The 22,978-nt window shown below is 43.5% G+C and overlaps 1 protein-coding gene across 1 annotated transcript in view; it reads left to right on the top strand.

Moving 5' to 3' along the window:
• The window catches only part of CAPN8 (calpain 8), a 31,831-nt gene extending 9,116 nt beyond the window's left edge, over window positions 1-22,715 (top strand). Inside the window, exons 3-21 of the mRNA XM_075148163.1 lie at window positions 3,088-3,206; window positions 4,318-4,451; window positions 4,760-4,928; window positions 5,812-5,895; window positions 6,711-6,796; window positions 8,166-8,240; window positions 9,239-9,399; window positions 10,104-10,279; window positions 12,282-12,293; window positions 14,000-14,211; window positions 14,796-14,832; window positions 15,529-15,594; window positions 16,536-16,593; window positions 17,168-17,232; window positions 18,483-18,551; window positions 19,878-19,956; window positions 20,883-20,999; window positions 21,623-21,681; window positions 22,581-22,715. Of these exons, the coding sequence (XP_075004264.1) occupies window positions 3,088-3,206; window positions 4,318-4,451; window positions 4,760-4,928; window positions 5,812-5,895; window positions 6,711-6,796; window positions 8,166-8,240; window positions 9,239-9,399; window positions 10,104-10,279; window positions 12,282-12,293; window positions 14,000-14,211; window positions 14,796-14,832; window positions 15,529-15,594; window positions 16,536-16,593; window positions 17,168-17,232; window positions 18,483-18,551; window positions 19,878-19,956; window positions 20,883-20,999; window positions 21,623-21,681; window positions 22,581-22,604 (1,802 nt within the window). The 3' untranslated portion in view covers window positions 22,605-22,715. The remainder of the gene's footprint in view (window positions 1-3,087; window positions 3,207-4,317; window positions 4,452-4,759; window positions 4,929-5,811; window positions 5,896-6,710; window positions 6,797-8,165; window positions 8,241-9,238; window positions 9,400-10,103; window positions 10,280-12,281; window positions 12,294-13,999; window positions 14,212-14,795; window positions 14,833-15,528; window positions 15,595-16,535; window positions 16,594-17,167; window positions 17,233-18,482; window positions 18,552-19,877; window positions 19,957-20,882; window positions 21,000-21,622; window positions 21,682-22,580) is intronic.
• The last annotated feature ends 263 nt before the right edge of the window (window positions 22,716-22,978 follow it).

Genomic DNA, 22,978 nt, shown 5'->3' with positions numbered 1-22,978 from the left:
CTGCATCTAGGCACCTCATGCAAACCATCCTTTTTATCAGGCTACTGCACAGCAGCCAATTCCCAGCTGGTTCCTTTCAGAGGCCACGGTTAATATTTGTTTAGCCGCAAGCTTAGCCAAAGATATTAGGCCCCCAAGTAAGGTTTAGAGACAGGACTCCGCATTGCTCAAGGCAGGCATAGCTATTTTTAAGGCCTGCAATTCTTCCAATACAATTCTTTCCAGGCGAGCTTTGAGCAGACTTGCCCCTAATGCTTCCCTGGAAGGTTAGATTGCATGGCACGTTTGCAGGGAGGCAGAAGTGCTAGTGCCAATGCCACTCACTCTCACAGATGCTAAGAAGTTAATTCATACCGTAAGATAGCTATAAAGGATTTCACGCTGCATTTGGCATCTTATAGGGATGAGATTCTGAAATTGTTTAGTTCTGAGTCAGGGAAGTAAATAACGTATTTAAGGCAACTCCTCTCATTTCACTGATTCTTCTGCCTAATTGTGCATCAGACATACACCATGCTCAGCAAAGCCCAGAGTAGTTTCCCCTTCACTGACTGTAAATCCTGTCCTGGACCAGGACGGGGAAACCCTTCCAGATGTTGCACATTGGGAGAGCACCGACTCGTCACTGCTACAGACCTCTGGTCTCACCAGGGGTGGAGGGACACAACAGGGACACCAGGACCCCCACCCTCCCATCTTTTCAGAAATAGTCTTCTGTGCTTCGCAGCATGCCAGGAACAGCCAGGGCAGCAAGAAAATCTGGGGTAGTTGAAAAAATGAGGGCTTCAGTTCTAACTTTATAAGGCTTTTCATCTTCCTCCTCTGAAGAGCCATTCCCCAGATTTATCACCATTATTTCTACCTCTCCAAGCAAAAGCAGAAGTTATAACAGCATAAGACATACACCGGTACCAAGGAAAGTCTCAAAGAAATAGATACAAAGCAGGTCTGAGTGTTTGCAGTCTCATTTTTTCGTGCATCTACATTTTCTTGTAAGAGGAGATTCTTAAGGCCTTTTTTCCCCTGCCTTGTGCTCTCCCAATTTTACTTATTTTATACATAGGTACCTAAGGCTGTAAGGAACCTTCCAGGCCAGTGAGTCGAGTCCTCTTCCACAGAATGCAAAATAATTTGTAAAAGAGGTAGGTTGAAGATGAGCTTTAGAAGGTTTTTGCTCATAGTTGTTCTAGAGGCTGAGGCTTTTGGACTCTCTCTTCTGTATGCACAGCAGCAACTTTTTCCTATTTCCAGTTTAAACATCTCACAACCCTTTTTATTTTAATTTATCTTCTCTTCTGCAAGGGAAATATTACCTTTCAAGTAAGAGCTCTTGGCTCAAACGATTTTTCTGCAAAGTAGCATTTAACCTGCCTCACACTTCCGCTTCAAACTTCACTTGTGTAGGATGAGCAGGACAAGCAATTTTTAACCTCTTCTCATAAGAAATGCAGGTGGATGGGGAGAAGCAGGTAATCCAGCCATTTTCTACCCCCTTCCAGCTTGAATGCTCTTTCCTGGATGTGGCAGCCAGGATGACAAAGAGCAATCCTCAAGGAAAGCTCAAGTGACACCTCACATACTAAGTTTTCCCTCCTCATTGGAAATGCCTGGGCTGGCACACTGGGTGAATCACGGTTTTCCACCCATATCAGATCAGCCAGCTCAGGTGGTTACAGGTCATTACACCAGGGGCACTTCTTTATAGGTGTTTCTCAGGTCACTGATTGCCTAACTGGGATCAGCTGTTTCTTGCTCAGCTCGTAGGAGGCACCTGGGTACCTCCCAGCGGGGTACAGGCAGCAGGGAGCACACAGCACCAGGCAAGTCCCCGTATCTTACCTTTACAATTATATTCATCGTGACACTAAATCATAAAGCCCAAGTCAATATAAAGAGTTAGCTGTTGCTCTAAGATATTAAATCATGCTACAGATTAAACTCTTTCCTTGGTTTCTCTGTTAGCTTATTTCCACTGAAGCAAGAGGTGCTACACCAATTCCTTCTTCAGAATATGCACCTGCACAAAGAAACTATGTCTTGGCACAGATAATCCACAGGGAACCCGGAGAATGTTAGTACCTTCAGAGCAGCTTTTTTTCCCTAGACTTTCTGCACACCTCAGAAATAACACAGAACCACAAAAATTCTTCCTACTACTTGCAGTATGCAAATACTGTAAGAAACGCATGAGTCACTGAGTTTCCCAGGCGCACCAGCTTTGGTGTGATAGAGGCTTCCACACGCACAACCTCCAATCCACAACAAGCAGCTAACACAGCAAACAGCTCGAGCTGAGAGACATCCAGCCTCCAGCGTGGGCTGGGCATGCCCATCCTTTCCAGGATAAGGAGTGGGACAGAGAAAGGACTCACCTCCTTGTAGAGTTCCCAGGAGACTTCAGTTTCCATTAGACTCACGGGCAAATCCATAGCAATAGCCCTAAGTGCTGGTTCAAAGAAAGGGCTAAGAAGGAATAGCCACCTGCATGTGCCTGCTATCCATTGAATCTTCTCCAAAGATAGGAATTGAATCTGCTATCCATTGAATCTTCTCCCACCACCTTTCTATCAACCCAGAGCTTTTGCACTCTTCTGGACACCTTCTAGGCCCTTGCCTTTCCCAGGTGTGGTGGCTTGGGTCTAGTTAAAGTACTGTAGGTCATTAACTCTATAGTGCCCAGCCAGGCTTTGCAACCCACGTACCTCAAATGCCTCCTCTCTCTGGTTATGTTCTTAGTCTCCTGAGGGCATTGACAAGTTTAGATAAAGCAGCTTGCTTTCACAGCTTCATTAAAAAATAAAAACAGCAAAGTCCAAACTAGACCATTGAAATTACCACCATGATCAGCCTCAGAGACCCCAAGATACCTATGCGGTCTGGGTGAGCGGAAAACGAGCAAAAGCGGTAAATAACACACCAAAACAAGAATGGATTGCTGAACCAATACCGAGTCTGGCAGGACCTTGCGAAGCACTTAATGCTGGCATTTTAGTCTAGATGAGACCGTGACATAATGGTGTAAGAATCAGCTTGGCAAACCCTTATTTATTAATTAACTTTTCTGCCTTGTAACGTATATGTTTTTAGGTGATTGCTGGCTCCTAGCTGCCATTGCATCTCTCACTTTGAATCCAGATGTTTTGTACCGCGTTGTTCCCAAGGCTCAGAGTTTCCAGAAGGACTATGCTGGAATCTTTCATTTCCAGGTACCTATATGATCAGAGTATTGAGAATAAAAGAGGAAAATGCTAGTACTTAGCTAAAAGCAGCTTTTTTGTGTTTGGCACAGGCTAAATATTTAAGAATTACAGTGTAAGTGAAATTGGGGGGGTGGGGAGAAGGGGGAAGAAAAGAAGAGTAGAGTTAAATAACATTAAGTGACACCTGATTACTGGCTAGGTTCTGCTGTCTTACAGCTGATAGGGCTCTGGTGAGTTATAGAGGTTTTGTAAACTGAGCCAAACCATCACACCACGTGAGTCAAGCCAAGCTCTGTCGCTGTCGACGGTCAAGAGTGAATTCAGGCTGACGCAGTTTCTCCTCCTTCCCTTCCCTCCCTGCACCTTTGCCTGGATTTCCTTGCCTGCAGACCCCGTGTGTTGGAACTGAGCCAGCCTGCTTTGACTAGAGGTTGGGCTCAGGTGTGAGCAGTATGGATTCACTCTACAAAGCTAAAGGAAGTGTTTTGGTGAGGACAGATGTTATAGAGCACATACCTATCCCTTCCACCAGCTCATCTCAGCAGAGGGTGTGTGAATTATCTTCTTTCAGGACTGCGTCAAATTCTGGAGTAAATGTTTTTAGTGTTCAGGTAAAAAATTAGCATTAGCAATGTTTCATACATTTCCCAGTATTTTCAGAAGGGATTAGCACTATTGAGTGCTTCCCCTTTGGGTGACCTCTCCTTGCAGCATTTTTACAGGGGCATTGTTTTTTTTTTCAATGGATTGCGCCTTAGAAGAGTAGACAAGAAAAGAGACTTTAGAGTGCCCTGTCTACACGCTAGCTTTCTGGACTCTCTACCATGTAAGCTCTGCATGGAGCACAGACAGTGTTCCAGATGTTATGTGCAACAAGTTACTGTTAATAATACCTTCAGCAAAATTTAATACAGCGTTAGGAAACCTGCTCAGTGCTTCACAGGGCTGGGAAGAGTTTGCCTCTAATACAAGGGAGAGGAGTCCAACACGGGAGTGGAACCTTACAGTGACTTATCCAGGGGGAACTGATGACAAGTGAAGGGGTAGGAAGATGGTAGTGTGAAGCTATTATGTGCGCACCGGCCCTCATCATCTTTTCCTTTCTTCTTTTCACCAGTTCTGGCAGTACGGGGAGTGGGTGGACGTCGTGGTGGATGACAGGCTGCCCACCAAGAATGGGAAACTGCTCTTCACGCACTCGGAGGAAGGCAACGAGTTCTGGAGCGCGCTGCTGGAGAAGGCCTACGCCAAGTACGGTGGCTAAGCAGGAGGCAGTGCTCCTGGGTTTGCAGAAGTTGACTGCCCAGGCGGTTGTGGTGTTAAACACAACGCCTTTCACTCAAATGCAGCCTCCATTCCACCCATTATTTACAGTTTCCTTTAGGTCCATAAAGGGTATTGCCAGCCGTCTGTTTCAAGGGGCTTTACTTCTGGTGCCCCAAGTCACACTGATGATCACACGGACTGAGGGATACTAAATTATGAACCCTTCTTTCTGCAGTGCCAATGCTTACAAGTGGAGATGGCCCCTTATGTAGCTCTTGTCATCTCCCCCACAGGTTGAATGGCTCTTATGAAGCTCTCACAGGAGGGTCCACAATGGAGGGCTTTGAGGATTTTACTGGAGGCATCTCCGAGTCCTATGAGCTGCGGAGGGCTCCTTCAGACCTGTACCAAATCATCCAGAAGGCTCTGAGAGTGGGGTCGTTGCTTGGCTGTTCCATCGATGTAAGAGACTGCAGCCGCTTTACTCTCCTAGCTCCTCTTCTCAGGGATCTGGTCCATATTGTAAAAAAAGCTTGGACCAATGTTAGACATAGGTAGGAAGGTCTGAATTAAAAGCATACTACAATTAATGGGAAACTTTTATTGATTTTAGTTATAAAAAACTTTGGATGAGGGTCCAAATAACCAACTCTTGTCATGCCTCCCTTTTTACAAGACAGCCTGTGATAATACTTTGAGCCATGAACTGGGGACTGGTCTTCCTGAACTCTGTTTTCATTCTCTGAGTATCTTTTCTCATTCAAATTCTGTGTAATTTCAGCTCCAGACACAACTCCCAGAGACAAACTCTTTGAGGTACTTCCGTTGTAGCCTGTAGTCTGATTTTGGCTTTGGTTTTCAATCCCAAAGATTATTGACACCTGTAATGCAAATTCTTTCAAGTTACAGATTATATTTGTACATGTTTTGGAAACTCCACACCTTTCACATCCCGTTTCATTATCTTGTTTGAAATCCTGGCATATAGGATTACTAGAGTTGAAATTTTGATATGCTGGATCTCAACTGAGATAGGCTAGAGCCGAACTCACACATCTTTGCAAATGACTGGATCTGTTACCTGAGCTGGGAATTGGATTTAGATTTAGATTTCATGATACATTCTCGAATCTCAGTTGTGCTAGGACTGCATATTTAGGGGCATGAAACTGTGGAGGTGAACTTTTGCTGTGGATCTCACCCCTATTTAATACACTTTGCATCAGGAATATTGATATTTATTGTGCATACCACTTTGGATATCTCCGCCCATATTAATTTGCTCATGAAAGCTGTGTTTGTACACAATATGTAGTCCTAAATGTGTATACTTTAATTGTCCCAGATAACTACTGCAGCTGATATAGAAGCAATCACAAGTCTCAAGCTGGTAAAGGGACATGCTTACTCTGTCACTGGAGCAGAAGAGGTAAGTCAGCCTCTCCAGGGCCATCATACAAAACAACTTGGAGTTGCAATACTGCAGTGCCTTCAACTTTTTGATGTCTTTCTGTGACTGACCAAACAAAAATGTTGCTACCTTATGCACCCTCTTACAGAAAAAGAAAGTATCATCTGTAGTACTTAGCCAGTTTGAAAGCTCTGTACTGGTAGTTATAGAGTATACCGTGCAGTCTGCAACTTGTGTTGTACCAACAGACTGGAATACAAAATGTAAAGGTGGGCCAAGCTGTTACTGAAATGGAGGGTATGGAAAGGAGAAACAGGAGAAGAGGCAGCCGTTTGCCCACGTGTTCCTACTGCATAAGGTGGGAGCGTGCACTTTGCCAATCAGCACTAATGGGAAAGAAGAAGCAGCCTCTTTCATGAACTCCTCCATTAGTCTCACCTTCACAGTGAGCCCTAGATACTCCTGCTCCTCTGAAACTGGAATCCTTACAGAGGTGTCCATGCCAAATAACCTCTTACCAGCCTTGCTGCGTTGTGTGACATCTCCTGCTTTTGAGGATGTAGATACCCTCCCGTTTTGTAGCTGATGTTCTCCCTTGCATGTTGCTGTCTTTATATGAAATGGTGAGTGCTGCAGCTAATGGCTCACTTGATGGCACAGGATAATGTAAAGTAAGGGTGGAAGGTATGTAGGTGGTCTTTTAACTATTGCAAGTTGTAATAGACTGCATCACTCAAGTACAACTTGTGTTTTGTCCTGTCTGAAAAACAATTGCCCCGTGATGATTGCAATATTGGAAGTGCTCAGGCTCTGTTTGTTGTGGATCTTTTTAGGTATATTACCGAGGACAGCCAGAGAAACTAATGAGGCTTAGAAATCCCTGGGGTGAAGTGGAATGGACTGGAGCTTGGAGTGATAAGTAGGTTTTTATATGCGCCTGCTTCTCCCTCTTCAGTGTATTTTGGTATATTTTAAAAATTAAATTGGGACTATGCAGTTAATCCAATCACAAAGCACATTTAGGGGAGATACTAAATCAGTTGGAATAAAACACTATTAATTTATTAGCCGGGTTAGATATTGATCTGCTCTGCCCAGCGGACATTCTTCCCTGCCTCAGGCAAAGCTTTCTAATAAGAGAGAACAGCCCACATTTTAATTGCGAGCAGCGCAATGCAAGCCATATCCACGTTATTTTACAAGACGACTTTTCTCAGATTGATCCTATTGAAGGTGCCAGGACCTTAGCAGGATATGCAAACCATTCCCATTCCTGGGAAATATAGCACGGCTAAACCATTGTGCCTCTGCTTCAACTCTAAGGTTGCTGTGCTCTAAATCAGGCCAGTATCTGTTTTTCACTAGAGAATCTTGAAAAAATGAGGATGTTGACTAAGCTAAGAACCCAGAAGTTTGAAAATCTATCAGAAACTGTCTGGGCTTCAGCTACCTTGGAATCTCATGGGAATGGCAGTGACAACACCTCTTTTATTTTTATATTTAGAACAGCGTAAATTTTACTTTAATTTGGGCCATGATGTCTTTTCATGCAATACTTGAGATTGCAGTTTCCTGTCCTGACTGACTGCAATACTGGTGCTGATGTCGTATAACACTTAACGATAGAAAACAGAGGTAAACATTAGAATTATTCTTATCTTTATCATAGCTGCTTTGCTCAGCCCCAAGATAAGCCACTTCAGGCACGCACACATGCCGTATCCTGATTTTCTTGCACCTGTTTTACCGTGGGAGAACCCTGCTGGGGCAGGTGCAGAACCGCACCATCACGTGGGAGCGGATCAGAGCAGAATCCAGCTTGCTGCACAGTAACATCAGTATGGGAAAGGAGCAATGCTGTTTTCTGCAGTACATTTTCTAATCCCCCTTTTTTGCTTTCTTGTTCTTTGGTGACCCCAGCAGTGGAGCTTATATCATTTCCCTAGGGAGACTATCCAGCATCCCAACAGATCTTACAATGGAGCAGCTCTGCCCGCCTTTCAGGCTGCGTGTTACCTAATGCAGCCAGTCTGCAATATCTGCACATTCTGGCACCTGGCAGTGATGATTCAATTTAAGGCTTATTTGTTGCAAATACGGTTGCAATCTAATTCCAGCCCTGTATAGTCAGGTCGCAGTGTGTACCGCCATTGGGAGGGGCAGAAGGTCTAGTTGTTGAAGAAATACATACTCCTTTATCAGCTGTAACTGAAGACAGAGCCTAACTCTCTAATCTCGTAGAATAAAATACAACAACTGAATAGCTTGCTTTTGTGCTTTGTCTGCAGTGCTCCTGAATGGAATTATGTTGATCCCAAACAAAAACAGGTGCTGGATAAGCAAGCAGATGATGGAGAGTTTTGGTGAGAATCATTCTGTTAGCTTAAACTTTTGGACATTTTCTGTGCACGTATGCTTTTTAAGCAGTCTTTTCAGTTGGATGGAGAGAAACTGCCAGCACCAAAAGGGTTAATAATGACATATGTGTGTGTTGTTAGCCTCTTGTTTATCTCCCTTCCCATTCAAGTATTATCTTTTATTAGAGCTTGCATAACTCAGTGCTTATCCAAAATATAGAGACCAGATGGTAATAAAATTAATGAGGTGGCAAGAATGAACCTCAGCTGCTCTATGTTTTGAGGTTTGTTTTTTTGCCTAAATGCTACACACTAATGAAAAAGTTTAGATTACCAGCTTGGGAAGAGTCTGTTTACCCAGACCTAATGGAAAGCCCATCCCAGGTAGCTGATTATATGTGGATCAGTACTGAATCCATGACACTCTGTCCTAGACTGGAAAGATAAACGTCCACCGCCTTTCAGTGTAATCAGCTATATAGGCCATAAGGCACTGAGAAATGAGAACAGACCTCTGCTTGCGGCATGAAGTGATCAAGGTCTGTCACTCATGCAAACATACTAGGAATGGTAAAACCAACATTAACGATAGAATTAAAGCAAAACACAAACTGAGACTGTTTTTCTACAGAGTGACTCTTTCATAAGGGCCAACTCTTACTCCCATTAAATGGCATCTCCTTGCACATTTTGTTCCACCAATTTTAGTGAATTTACTTATGAAGTATGATCCATGAGAGATTGCCCACGGCTGGGGAGGACAGAAAATGGCCCATAATGTGTAACAGCCATTGAGAACAACTGCCTCCAGGCGATACAGCTCATTCAGGGAGTGGGAAATTTTGTTTTCCAAAAGCCAGTGCCAAGCTTCAGAGTTCAATTAAACGGGGTTTTGGGCAGCTCTGTAGCACCGACGTTTGCTGCCCTGTTGGGAGAGACATCCATTTGCGCTTGCCTTGACTGTTGCAGGCTGATGGACTAACCCTGCTCTTTTTGTGCACTAGGATGGCATTTTCGGATTTTCAAAGGCAGTTCACCCGCCTTGAGATCTGCAACTTGACTCCTGACACCCTGACAAGCAACGAAGTCAATAAATGGGACCTTACCCTGTTTAATGGAGAGTGGAGACGGGGTTCGACTGCTGGGGGCTGCCAGAACTACCAAGGTGGAGACCCAGCCAAGGGGGCAGTTGGTGAAATACCAACACAACAGTCAAAATAAACGCTTGTGAACCGGAGGGGGCTTTGGTGGGAAGGGCTTGGAGGTGCAGCACTTTCTGCAGGTTTTAGATAGTAAGCAAAAGCTTGGCAGCCTAAACCAAGATCTAATTCACACTTATTTCCTCGTTGGGGATTACCGACCCACTAAGCAGTTAATTCATGGCTGTATTCCTTTTTTTTCTCTGTCTGCTTTTCCTGCTTACACGGCTTTTGCTACTGACTGGAGTAATCCTCCGGCGGGTTGGGTAGGCCAGGAAAGTGTCACAGTTCGGTGGCAGTGTTGTTTGCCATTCATTTTCAGGTTAGACCTCTGGAGAGGCTGTCTGGCATTTGGTCCCCTTGCAACAGTAACAGCCTTGGCCAAGGACGTTTCCTGGAGATAAATGACTGGCTGGAATTAACGATATCAGCTCCTCCCTGCTGGTCATTACTCCCCAGGAAATACCTTGGTGCTTTGATTTGCCATGGCTCCAACTGATATTCAGCATAGCTGTGAAAACATAAAAACATATAATGTAATGGAAAGGACTGGAAAAACTCCAGGCAAAAGTCCTTCCAAAGAGATATTCTCTGTAATTCTAGCGACAGCCATCTTGGCTACAATGACAGCAAAATCTCCTCCTTTTTGTCTCGCCTTGGGAATTCTTAGCGACATACTGGACCAATCCCCAGTTTAAAATCCGGTTGGATGAACCCGATGATGACCATGAAGGGAGTTTGAATGAGCCGTGCTGTACTATACTGGTGGGCTTGATGCAGAAGAACCGCAGGAGACAGAAGAAAATGGGAGAAGCTCTGCTTAGTATTGGTTTTTCGCTCTATCAGGTAAAGTTTGTTCCTGATTAAAGGCTTTATTCCCTGTTCTGTTACACTGTAAAAAATTAGCAATGTGCTACATCTTGACATTCAGCACTACACTTCAATAATAACTGGATTTTGCAAGATGATTCAAATCCTTCTCTCATTTCTTCCTGACCCACATAATATGGGAAGATTCAGATAAATTTAGGCTCAGTTTTTGTCCCACTTTAACAGGAGAGCAGTGTAAAACTAGAGGCAATAATTTAGCACCAGTCTCATTGAAAGCCTTCTCTTACAAAATCTGAATGGGGGCAGGTTCAGGGTGCCTGGCAATTCCAGATAAGTGTTTCTGATTACAGCCTATCGTTAGTGCTCAGTAGTCACTTTCTTTTTTTTATTATTTTTTCCTTGCATTTGAAAATTGTTTTGATTCATTGTCTACCATGCTATTGTTCTGGTTCAGTAATATTTTTTTTTTTTTTTGATTCTCCCACTATTGCTTCTGTCTCTAAAAATATAACGTAGGGAAAAAATCTACAGTGTCACCTCTAATTTCTGTGATGTGAGGGGAGAGAAGCAAATATAAAAAATTCCAACCAGTATTATCATTCCCAATATCATACCTGGAGAAAAGCAGTTAAATGTTGTATAGATTCCACTGGATGAAGATCATTAGCCAGCACAGGTGGGAGCAGATGGGAATGGCTGACTCTTGCTAATATATCTTGTGCAGGATGGTTCAAAACTAGGACAGGTTTTCCCTCGTGCCTAAGTGTCTGCATACACAAATGGTTCTCACCAAGCACGTTTCCGAGTTGCCATCTGCCTGGTGCCAAGCACCCTGGCCTATTGGCATCCTGAATTTGCACATTAAGGATGTTTGTCTGCTCATATCACTGAGTACAGCCCAGGAGAAGTTAACAGAGGCTTTGTGCTTTGCATCTATTTCATCCCACCTGTCTCCTCTGTGATCTTTTCCATAGTGGGGTAGACTTGGTGACTCTTAACAAGATGAAGACTTTCTTTTGAAAGACATGGCTGCTAAGTCATCTCAGGTAGACGTCCAGCTATGATCCAGGTTACTTGGGTCACGCACTGTTGTAGATTTACACCATTGCAGATGATGCTGTGGCTGTGGAGGTCCAGTTAGGACAGCGTGGATGGTGACCTAAAGCAGATCTCTTTGCAGGAGAAAGTGAAAAGTTGTATGCCTAAGTCTACCTGCCCTGCAGAGGTTTTGCAAGCCATGTAGCTCAAACTGCCTACTGATAATAACTGTAAGTGTGCCCATCACCAAGCTGCTGGACTTCTAGTATGCTGGTTATAAGGAACAAGACCTGAGGTCTCAAGGGGCCATCTCAGGCCCCAGAATCATTGTATGGGCAATATTTTCAAAAACTCTTTTGGGACTTGGGAGGACGCTCTCTTTGACTCTCACTGGAATCTGTGCTCTCAAGACAACTAATTGCTTTTGGAAAAGCTACCTCATATGTGGAGGTACAAATTAACATAGCGATTTAGTTCATTTAGGAAGGGCCAAATCTTGAATTTTGTTACTTGTTATAATTACCTTACAACAGTGTCATCATCCTCAGCCTGACTCCTAGTGACAGTAGCCTTATATTTTCATCATATTCCAGTAACAGTAGACTAGTAAATTTTAGGTCTGCTGTAATAAATTCTCAGTTTGTTTCTGGTTAGCAAAGTGGGGCTAACTTGTTGACTTTCCTGACTGAACATTTAAAGGCTTACCCAAATATTTCCAACCAATAGTATAATTCACAACACCATATCAGGAGAAAAGCAATTAAATGTTGTATAGATTCCTCTGGATGAAGATCCTGTTTTTCCTTTGGAACAGCTCTAGCACAAGCTAGAACTTCATGTATAACTGATACTACAATATATGGTTGTAAATGAAAATTAAAAAGAAGTGTCTGAAGGAGGCTTTATCTGATTTTTTTTTCTAATGATAGATGTGGGCATGTAGCAGCCCTTTAACATTGGCTCTTTCTCTTCCTTTCAGATCCCTCAGGAGGTATGTAGTGTCTGCTGAAGACTTCTAGCCTCCAGATGGGCTCCTGCTGTTGCACTGGAGAATTTAGCTACCAGGAAGACTTCTTCCTTACTAATGACAGCTCTTCTGGAGAGCTTTGTTCTTGGATCACGGGACCAATATCTCAAGTTCTGATTAACCATTTCCAAGGGACTGGGGCATAAGGCTTTATTACAGACATCTGAGTCCCAATCTTGACTTCATTTATACTTGTTGAAATTTGGCTTCCACTAAGTTTGTATAACAGAGGTCAGAATTTGTCTATTTAGTAGAGGTGAAGGCAGAACAGGGACTCTGCACTCTAAAATTGAGAAAATGTAGCTAATGTTGTTTCGAAGAAATGCCAAACTCTGTGGATCCATTCCTTTTATAGTTCTGAGCTGGGGCTCCTGGTAATGAACAAACCCCGCTCAACCTTTCCTAATCCTCCCAGATGTCAATAGTGAGTTAAAGAGACCTTTCATTCCTGAAGAAAGAGACCCCAGGGGTGTCTGGCAGAAGGAATAGCCTATACTCATTACTGAGGACCAGCAGCCTGCACTGCCAATTTTTCCTTGGCTTTTCAGTCCTTTTCTTCTCTCTCAGTAAATGAATGTGTGGTCATGTAGCAATTAACTGTGTTCTTTTAACAGCCTTGCAGATGCAAAGGGAAAATGAACTTTATATATTGAAAAAGATATGGATCTGGCTTCTTAATCTTTGCAGTCCCACTTAGCTTAAGATTGAGTGGGCAGAAAGGATGGGGTAGTTGAATAAATACCAAATCCAATCTTATCTTCAGAACAAAAGAGGAAAAAGCCCCGTATTTTTCTACAGTTTACAATAGAAAAACTGAATGATTATAAAATGTTTGATAACATCTTTGTATGCTCTGATCTTAGATAGCCAGAAATCTTATCCGTATGCAATGTTCCCCACCCTGTGTCAACCACACAGCACTTTTTGTGGATCATTGAATCATACATTTTTAAAGACATCCCTGTGCAGCAAAAGTCATGAATAGGAGGTTTAAAACAGAGATGTTATTCTTACACTACTGTTTCTTGTTACATTGGTGTTTTGTTTTGTGAGCTATGCAATGTTTCACTTGTTTAATAGTATCTTCGTATTAAGGAAAAGTTAAGTACTATTTTCCACATGATCCAAAGGAATACCCTTAGTATTACTAATAGAAGTTGGGTAAATCATCTAATATGGCCCCAAAAGTCTCACCCTTGTGACTGCTACTGTATTCTGTTTACTATTATTTCCTGTCTGTTTAAATAAATCAGAGACTACAAGTCCTATGCAATTAGGAGATCTATCCCATACCATAAATTGCTCAAAAACATTCTGAAATTTAAACTTGTTCATGAGCAGCCTGTGAAAGGCTCAATACATGGACAACTTAAGTTTGACCAGATATGAGCACACATTATGATCTTCTTATTTATTTTACATTGCAGACTGTAGAGAGGCATGTGAAAATATAATCTTTATAAAGGAAGATACTTTCCCCTTCTAATTATCTGCCTGACTGTTTCCCATGACAGAACCCTGGTGGTTATCTTTTACGCCATCACTTGCGGATTTATTATTTTATGCTAAGAAAAAAAGTGAGATGGTTTTAAAGCAGTGAAATTGCAATAGGGCGGCTGGATTACCAGTGAATTGTCAAATGGTTTCTAACAAAAACACATTTCCCACAGCTGGAAAATAACACAGATATTCATGTGAACCGTGCTTTCTTCGCAAGGAACCAACCAGCAGCCCGGTCTGATCCTTATGTCAACCTGCGTGAAGTCTCCAGCCGCATGAAGTTGCCCCGGGGAGAGTACCTCATTGTGCCGTCCACTTTTGAGCCTTACAAAAACGGAGAGTTCTGCTTGCGAGTTTTTTCTGAGAAACAGGCTAAAACGCAGTGCGTATCTCCTCTCTAAAGCCTCCTCTGCTGCTGGTGAGGCACACCAAGGGAAAGGTCAGGTGTTGCACCCACATCCCGTGCTCTATCTTTTCCCTCAACCAGCAATATAGGCCCATTTCTAGGACCTATTTTCTTATGTAGTCTACCATATGTGACACACACGTATCCATGGTAGAGAGTCATGGCTCTCCAGATGGCCTCCAGCAAGCACTCAAGTGGTAATTACATCCCTCAGGTTTGTGAAGTAGAAGTTCCCACAATTAAAGAGTGCAGGATTTGGGAGTATGGTAATGAGGAGATGATTTTAAAAAGGGTTGTATCAATAGCAGCCATTGAATGAAAACTCCTCCAGAAAGGAGTCTGGATATAAGACAAGAACAACAAGGCTGGATTTCCGAAGGAAAATATCTTTGAAGAGGCGGGACAGACAGAGGTGTAGGAAGCAGGAAACCTGGGGGCTTGTTCTATGCATTTGGTAACCCCTTATATTAAACCAGCTTATTTTGCTAATTATTTTAAGGGCAAATGATAGACTTGTCATTTCTTGTTGTATTATTTTTTTTTTTTCTGTTTTTCCTTAGGATGATTGGTGATGTGGTGGCTGCAAAACCATATGAGGTAAATGTCTTAGCTGGGCAGATTGGTTGGGGTTTTGTTTGGTTCTTTGTTTTTTTTTTTTAACAGACTTTTCTTTCATAATGTGGGGGCAAAACAGGGGTGAGATTTTTATTTTTCCCCTGAGCTGGGATCACAGTATGTGTTTGTGCTCAGGAAAAATATTTTTTGGTTATGGGCATTCTTTACGTATCTCCATGGCTTAGTTTCATGTGCATTTTCATGTACCTGGGCCCATGTGGAACAGAAACTGCACCCTTGTAGACTGGGCTGGAACACATTAAATTATCCTTCCATCTAGTACAGGTAGGAGAAGGCGGGGAGGGCACTGAATGATCCTTTTCATAGAAACAAATAGTCTTCCTGAAGCCCCAAGAGAAATTGCAAAAGCAGACTTCCAAGGAACTGCTGAAATGCTATGGCCAGATGCAGCAGCATTTTCATTGCAGCTATTTTATAAAACTATTTTGGTAGCAGAAGAAAACACTTTCATCAGTCTTAGAAAGTATTTACTCCCAAATGAAGCCAGCCCCTGGCTGGTCGTGATTTAAGTGGTGCCTCTGTTTTGCCATTGCTGCAGAGCAAGTGCTCATTTTCTGTTGCTGCAAACAGTCCCCTGTAAAGCTGCTTTACAATATCCACAGCTCGCTTTCTAGAATCACCTTGTAAACCACACTCTTGGTCATCTCTCTCCTCTAGCCTCATGTTGATAACAAAGATATAGATGATGAGTTCAAGACTCTGTTTCAAAAGCTCTCTGGAGAGGTAAGTGGATTAAAATGAAAGAAAAAGACTGGGACCTCTCTATTATGATTATGCAAATATTTGACTTGCCAGTTCCTTTTACTGTCTAGTCTTCAAAAAACCAAGCAGTTCTCCCCTTTTATGAACTCACAGTTCCTGTTCAATTTATTTTACAATAGAACAGTTTTACTACATTGTTCTTCTTATTGGTGCAAAATGTGATTTGTTCCCTCAGTAATGCAGGGCATGGAATAACTTTGAAAATAGGCGTGATGGGAGTGAAGACTGTGAAAATATTATCCCATGGTGAAATAAATTACCTGTGGAGTTAGCGTATAATTCTGACAATTGCCTAGTTGGCCAATTCCTTCCTTTTTGTTTAGAAGCCCTGGGAATCGGAAAAACTGTTGCCTGAACTTTCTCTCTATTTATTGTATTTGACAAACCTCAGCATCTACAAAGCCCTGCTGCGCTAGCCTGTGGCTGTCACGTCAGATTTTCTCTTAATGAACAGGTGGCCACTGGTACTGAAGAGGGAAAACATCTTGTTAGTTAGAAAGGCCTTTCTGAGTTTTGAGAAGGCAATTTTAGTATTGTTTGGTTGTAGTTTCCATAAGCCTGGAAAATCTCAAATGCTCTCCTGAACCTCTTCAGCTGAGAAAGAAGGCAGACACCCAATCAGTCAAACCTGTTAAAAAGTGAACATTTACTGTGTCATGTCATCATGGCACCTAACAAACTTCTTATTTTCCATTTGAAAGGCTAGGATATATTAATGGTTTCTGAGGATCTCCTCCATGTGATGTCTGATGGTAAATGTAAAGTGTTAGAAAAAAATTAAAGGTTTACATGCCTTAGATAAGGGTTGGAAGGAAAATAGTCTGCGGATGTCTGACAGCAAATTAATATAGTTTGTTTCAAATAGTTTTTGTGTTACCACCTAAAATATGTTTTCTGTCCAGGACTGTGAAGTGACTGCAATTGAACTTCAAACTATCCTAAACCGGGTTTTGGCAAAGAGTAAGTAGCGTTATGTGGTTCCCATTGAATGGAGCTGAGAGGCACGTGCTGAGATGGCGAGACATAAAGTTGCTCTTTGGTCAGAGTGAATGTCTGTGCTTGGGTCCATCAGCACACAGATGGGATCTGTGCCAGCAAAACCCAGCTCTACCAGCTAAGGGTGATGAAAACCTGAGTTTTTGTCCACCCCTAGCTGAGTTTTTCCTGGCTTGTTGAACCTCTAATATGGGGGGAAAAAGTACCACCTGGTGCTCCCCTTCCAAAAGCTGCCAGCCAATGTCCCACAGAGGCATTGTATTCCCTGTACCTTCTTGGGAGGACCACGGGAAGATATTATTATGCTGCTGCATAACTTCTGTGGACAGATAGACGCTGCCCCCCAAGACCACTAGCATCCCCTGCCCCAGTGCCAAAAAACCCATGTTAATCAGCTGAAGGGAAATAGTGGAAGAAATGGCAGAGCATTTACTTTCCTAACAAGATTTTAAGGTGGCTGACATCTCCAAGGTTGTCTGCTGAAAAATATCTGTCTAAAAGTATTTCTGACTTGGATTTTTACTTCCTTTTTTTACAGGAACGGATATTAAAAGTGATGGATTCAACATTAATACTTGCAGGGAGATGATCAGCCTTTTAGATGTATCCTTTGAACATCATTTCATCACCTTTAAAGCTTCTGGATCTCCTTTGCAAAAATTCCTGACAAGATAGGCTAAGTTTACACTTCCATTGTCCAGGCACATGGCTGGAGGCATAACATTCAGCAAAGCAGCTCTATCAGCTCAGGGTGGCAGAAACCTGAACCATTTAGTCATCGGCTCTTCTCTTACCTGCTCTGCATCTCTCATTGCTTAAACTTTTCCCTAAAAATAGCAGGGAGGAGAAGCAGGGACCTTCTGCCTGGATGCAGCTGTGCAGTTTCGGATGCATGCACAGCGTGCTTGGCAGAAGGCATGTTTTAAGCACAACCTCAACTTCCATCTCTAAGTTAGGTACTGCTTATAGACCACAGAGCACAAAGCAGCGGAGACGGGCTGGAGAGTCTGTTCAGAGGGGAAAGGCTATGAGTACATGCTGTACATAGTATATATGCTATATAGATATAGCATATCCTTCTGCATAGCTTGTAGGACACATGGGACCTAATAAGCTTTGCATAGCCAAGGGAAAAGGAGAGGTCAGCACATCTGCCCAGTACTCCTTTGACGTGCTGGGAAGGTAGCCAGTGCACTGGGACGGTCAAGAGCCATGCTGCCAGGATTACACTAATGTTGGTCTTATGACGTGGTCATGTTGAGGTCAGCAGGGATTACCTGTGGATCTTGTGGATCACTGGCTGTTAGGAGAAGCAATGCCTTTGCCCTACACTCCACAGCCTCCCAAATCCAACAGGGCAACTCAATAAGTACAGCATCATGGGGGCCAATTCCTTGTTTCTGCATAATTTTCCATAGGAAGGGATGTTCAAGGCCCTGAAGGACATGGGGGAAGACTGTGTAGCCTGCTATTGACTCTGTTCACTCGCCGTTCCTGTCTCTGCTTTCTAACATTTGTCCACTTGAGGCCAGACCTTTGTTTCCCTAAGGGCTTTAATATACTGTTAACTGTACAAAATGCGAGTGGATCTAATCGTGCTTGTATATTTAGCAATCCCATATATCATTCCTTGAGAGTGCAGATAGCCTAGAAATTCTTGGCATGCCTTTAGCTAAGCAAATGTAAAGCTGTGGGCATGTCCGTGTGAGATGGAGATGTGTTACAAGCAAGAATGAATACGGCATTGAGATGGCACTGTGATGGGTGATTTGTTTTTATCAGAACTCGTTGCTCTCCAGTTTTGCTGAGGATAGAGGAATCCTGATTTTTGAACCATGCCTTAACATCCCCAGACCAATGGGACCGGCACCCTGGGACTTGTAGAATTCAAGACACTTTGGATGAAGATTCAAAAGTATTTGGTAACATAATATTTCTGACTGTCTCCCCTTCCCTCTCAGCTCTGAAGTACAGATCCAGAACTGAGATAGGGTTAAGCCACCATAGGCAGATATACTTGGAAGCCTTCCTTCTCATGGCTGGAGTTTGTTCCAGGGCTCGGAAGCACCTCTGATTTAAAAGGACACAAGCAGATCCTCTTTCACCTTGGCCCCATCATGCTCCGTAATTTGCAACACCTTATGGAAAGCCAGATTAACCCTCTTTCATTGCTGGCAAAGACAGCTCTCTGCTGCCTGCTGTATTAAAGCTCATATGAACATGTCTCTGCTGATGTGATATGTTACATTGCCAGCTGAGCATCAGCAAACACAAGAAACACATCTTTTTAGGACCTAGAAAAACCTGGCTTTGTATTTTTTAAATCTTGTAGAAATGCTGAATTATTTTTCTAGCAGAGGATTTAATATCCCAAGAAGTGCACCCAGAATCAAGCAGGTGATTCAAGGAAGGTCAAATTTGGACCTGCTTTGTTTGACAGTATCCCTTTCAGGCAAGTCTGCTGCTACCATGCTTGATGCTGGTCAGCACAGAGCATCTGTCCTGAAGGTTCACGAGGAGATGTTCAGCTCTCCTTCAGCCGGAGGCACCGGCTCTGTCCTGAGGCTGGTGTTGGCAGAGCAAGCCCTGAGAGCCAATTCCAGTCTCAGCTATAGGTCTGGGTGGCTTCTAATTCTGGCTAATAAACCTGCTGGCAGTAGGAAGCATCTGTCATCTCATCTGAAATATTAAGCAAAATGGACTTGGTCTGTTGCAGTGTTTGCCAAATGATAGGATATTTTCCTCAGTGACCTGTCTGCCACCATGTAACATGAAGGCAGGCAGGCTGCCAGCCCATGGGAACGTGTTTCCCAGTCTGCCTTGCTTGCCAGTAGCTACTTGAAGCATTTCCCTTGCTCATTAACATTTCAAAGAGTAGGAGCTTGGGCTGGTAGGGGCAGCCCCTGTCCCAGCCATCAGAAACCCGAGGCTGTGTCTGCACAGCAGAGTGATGGTGTGGACGCGGCAGAGGTAGGCACGAATGTCCTGGCTTTAATCTAGCTACAGGAGCAGGGAGGATGGCAGGGCACGGGCTGCAGCGTGGACTAGCAAACCAAGGTTAAACCCTAGAGGATCCCTGATTATTTCATTCTGGCTCCTACCTCCCGGCGAGCCTTATGTTACCATGTCTTCGCTACCGTTGTTACCCAGCCATGAAAGCCAAAGCCTGCCTGTGCTTGCACCATCACGTTGCTGCACGGGGACTCATTGAAAAGCCATTTCTGCATTCCCTCATTCCTCTGCTGCAGGCAATCTATAAGAAAGTGGATAGTGACTACTCCGGTACCATCGACTCCCATGAGATGCGAAATGCCCTGAGAGAGGCAGGTGAGTATCCTGCTCGGGGACACCGTCGGATCACTGCAGACCCCCACCAAACATCAGAAGAACAGTAGAGCCTTTAATGGCTTTGCTTCCCTCCCGTCTCCTAGATCACAACATTGCCAGTGGCATTCTCCCTTCCTGACAGTCGCATACTGCTATGTCCTTTTGCTGTTATATACATGAAAACCCATCCTCTGTTCTGCATTATGAACCACTGATATTTTTGTCCATACTGTGACCATTGCTTATCCATCTGATTATGACTTGCTCTATTTTTGGCCTCATTATTTCCTAATCTAACTGTCCTCTTTCAGAGCTATGTCCAAATTCTCTTTTTCTTTCATTTCCTCCCACCACCTTTCTCTTCACCAGAGAAGGTGCAAGCCTGATCAAGGCATGCCCAACGATATCCTCTCTGATGTGTGCTATTCGCTTTTGGAGCAGTGCTTGCCAGCTTAGAGGCATCTAGAGGAGCACTGTTTTTTTGATCTGTCTTGTGCTCGGTGGAGTCTATGTGAATGATCCAGAGACAGAAATAGCACTAATATGGGCCTGAATAGGGCCCAATGTGTTATGTGAGCAATTGGCTCTACTGCAATCACTGCTATTCAGCTGCAGCACCAAGACTCGCTAATTAGGGGTTTATCTGGGGAACACAGGACTAGTTATGCTGTGAAACAATGTGAAATATGCAGTCTGACAGAATGCTGTGGGAGAACTTTATGCCTCTCTTCACCGAGCACAATGGGCTTTGGAAAGGACCCACAACAGAGGAGGTGGGTGATGGAGCCCAACAGACCTTCTGTGAGGAAGAGTCCTCAATTCTTCACCCAGGTCTGCCAGCAGCTGCGGCAGTCCATGGGTAAGTCACATCAAAGACAGCACATTAACCTGCTGTGTCAGTGATCGTGTGCTTCCCATCCCTTCAGGTTTCACGCTCAACAATCAGGTGCAGCACAGCATTGTCATCCGCTACGCCTGCAGCAAGCTGACCATTGATTTTGATGGCTTTGTGGCCTGTATGATCCGCTTGGAGACCCTGTTCAGTAAGTGCCTCTGTCCATCAGCCAAGGGGAGTTCCTGAAAACTGTGGGGTTTCGTTACGTATTTGGTGTCTTTTAACTGTGAATGTAGCAAATTGCATGGAAATGTGAGGGTGCCAGCAAAATTGTGTCTGTTGGAGAAAGCAGCAGAGAAATAGCAAAAGCCTTTCTGTCTGAACGACCGTGGAGCGTGGGGGACATGTTTTCATAACCTACCATGCTCTTCTGCTTTACAGTCATCTACACTTTATGGTCAGTGCTCTGGCCCACAAGTTGTCCCATCTCCTATAAATGGTACCATTTATGATTTACAGTCCTTACTCAGAAGTGATTTACAGGTTTGTCCCTGGATCATACCAGATGCTACTGCATCAGATTTTATAGTTGTCCTGCTGCCAATTCTCAGTTTGCTGCTGTAGATCTGACTATTCCGCCCCATGAAGCGGCTTAGAAACGACTTGTAAGAGGAAAGAAGAACAGCTGTAATATTCTCTTACAGAACCAGTCTAGATTTCCAGTAGATCATGGCAAAAAGCCAGACTTCTACATTTTGTCAGACTGATTCTCTACATGCCAAACTCTGTGGTTTATATCCAATATTTTTTTTTCCCTCTTCCACTTTTCAGAAGTGTTTAATCTCCTGGACAAAGACAAGAGTGGAGTCATCCAGCTCTCTCTGGCTGAGGTGAGGCTGGTCAGATTGAAATAACATCTGGTTAAGCTACAGCAATGGACGGCACTAACATACATTTATTTAAAATCATTATTATAAGTGGTAAACTCAATAGTGATTCAAAGGGAAAGTTTGTTTATGTGAAAAAGCTCTTCAGTTTGGAAGGCTTGTCCAAATTAGTAGAATGAACATTTACCTTATATGAGCAAAAAAGTAAAGATATGTTCAAAACCCCTAAGGCCGCTTGAGAAGATGCTTACACCGTGTGTTTCACTGCCTACTTTCAGAGGGCAGTGGTCAATTCATTAGAAAACAAACAGCAGGGAACTGTTCTTGTCTGGCAGAGAATGTACTGATCAACCTGCCAGAATTAGAAGAGACCTTTTAAGATGCCAGGTCTTTTTTTTCCCTGCATTGTTTTTAATGCAAATGTCTCCTGTTGAAGCTGTAATAAAAGCAATCAGCTTGAGTCTTCCCTTTTCAGAATACAAATATATCTCAGGAAACAGCTGGAAGCGGCCCCAAGAGGTCTATCCAATTAGTCTTCTCAGCTGAAGACCGGCTCAAAGGGAGGAGGATGGCTAGGAAGCCCTGTGACCCTCAGTCACAGTTAGTTAAATCTAGCTGAAATTGTACATTGCATACTCCGACCCTAGAATTTTTCAAAGGTCACACAGCTTGCCCTGGAGAACTGGTCTTCCCTCAGAAGAGACCCCACTTGCAACGTCTGAGGCTGATCCTGGCAATAAATTTCCCCAAAGTTCCAGAGCAGATGGATCCTACACGTACAACAGATTAAAACACAGCTCCAGCCTTTCCCAGCTTGTTCTCCCAGAGCCGTGGTAGAGTGCCCTGGTGGCATCCTGTGGACCTTCCAGATGGTCTGACTCCTTGTTCTGTTTCTCCCTCAGTGGCTGTGCTGCACACTGGTTTGAACCGCGGTCGATGAATTCAGCAGAGACCTCTGAGGCTCTTCTGAACACAGAACCACTCATTCGGCTTCTCCTTGTTATGGAAACTTGTTTTTATTACTGGCAAGTTATTTTAAGCCTACTAAAAATGAAGTGATCTCTTTTCAGTTAGAAAATAAATACACTCTTGAACCAAATAGATAAACAAACAAATAAAACAAATAAACCCAAACCTAACCTCCTTTACTTTTCCTGCCCAAAGAGTATTTCTGTGTGTCACACTGAAATGTCACAAATTTTGACTTATCGTAGATGGGCCCAGGTGGCTTTGGTTTGACTTCTGACTGTGCATCGAAGTTCAGCGGTGTTCAAAATCCTGGAAGGGATCTCCATTGCCT

This window comes from Calonectris borealis, chromosome 3 (genome assembly GCF_964195595.1).
Source record: "Calonectris borealis chromosome 3, bCalBor7.hap1.2, whole genome shotgun sequence".
NCBI lineage: Eukaryota > Metazoa > Chordata > Aves > Procellariiformes > Procellariidae > Calonectris > Calonectris borealis.
This window is presented reverse-complemented; position numbering and strand designations above follow the sequence as displayed.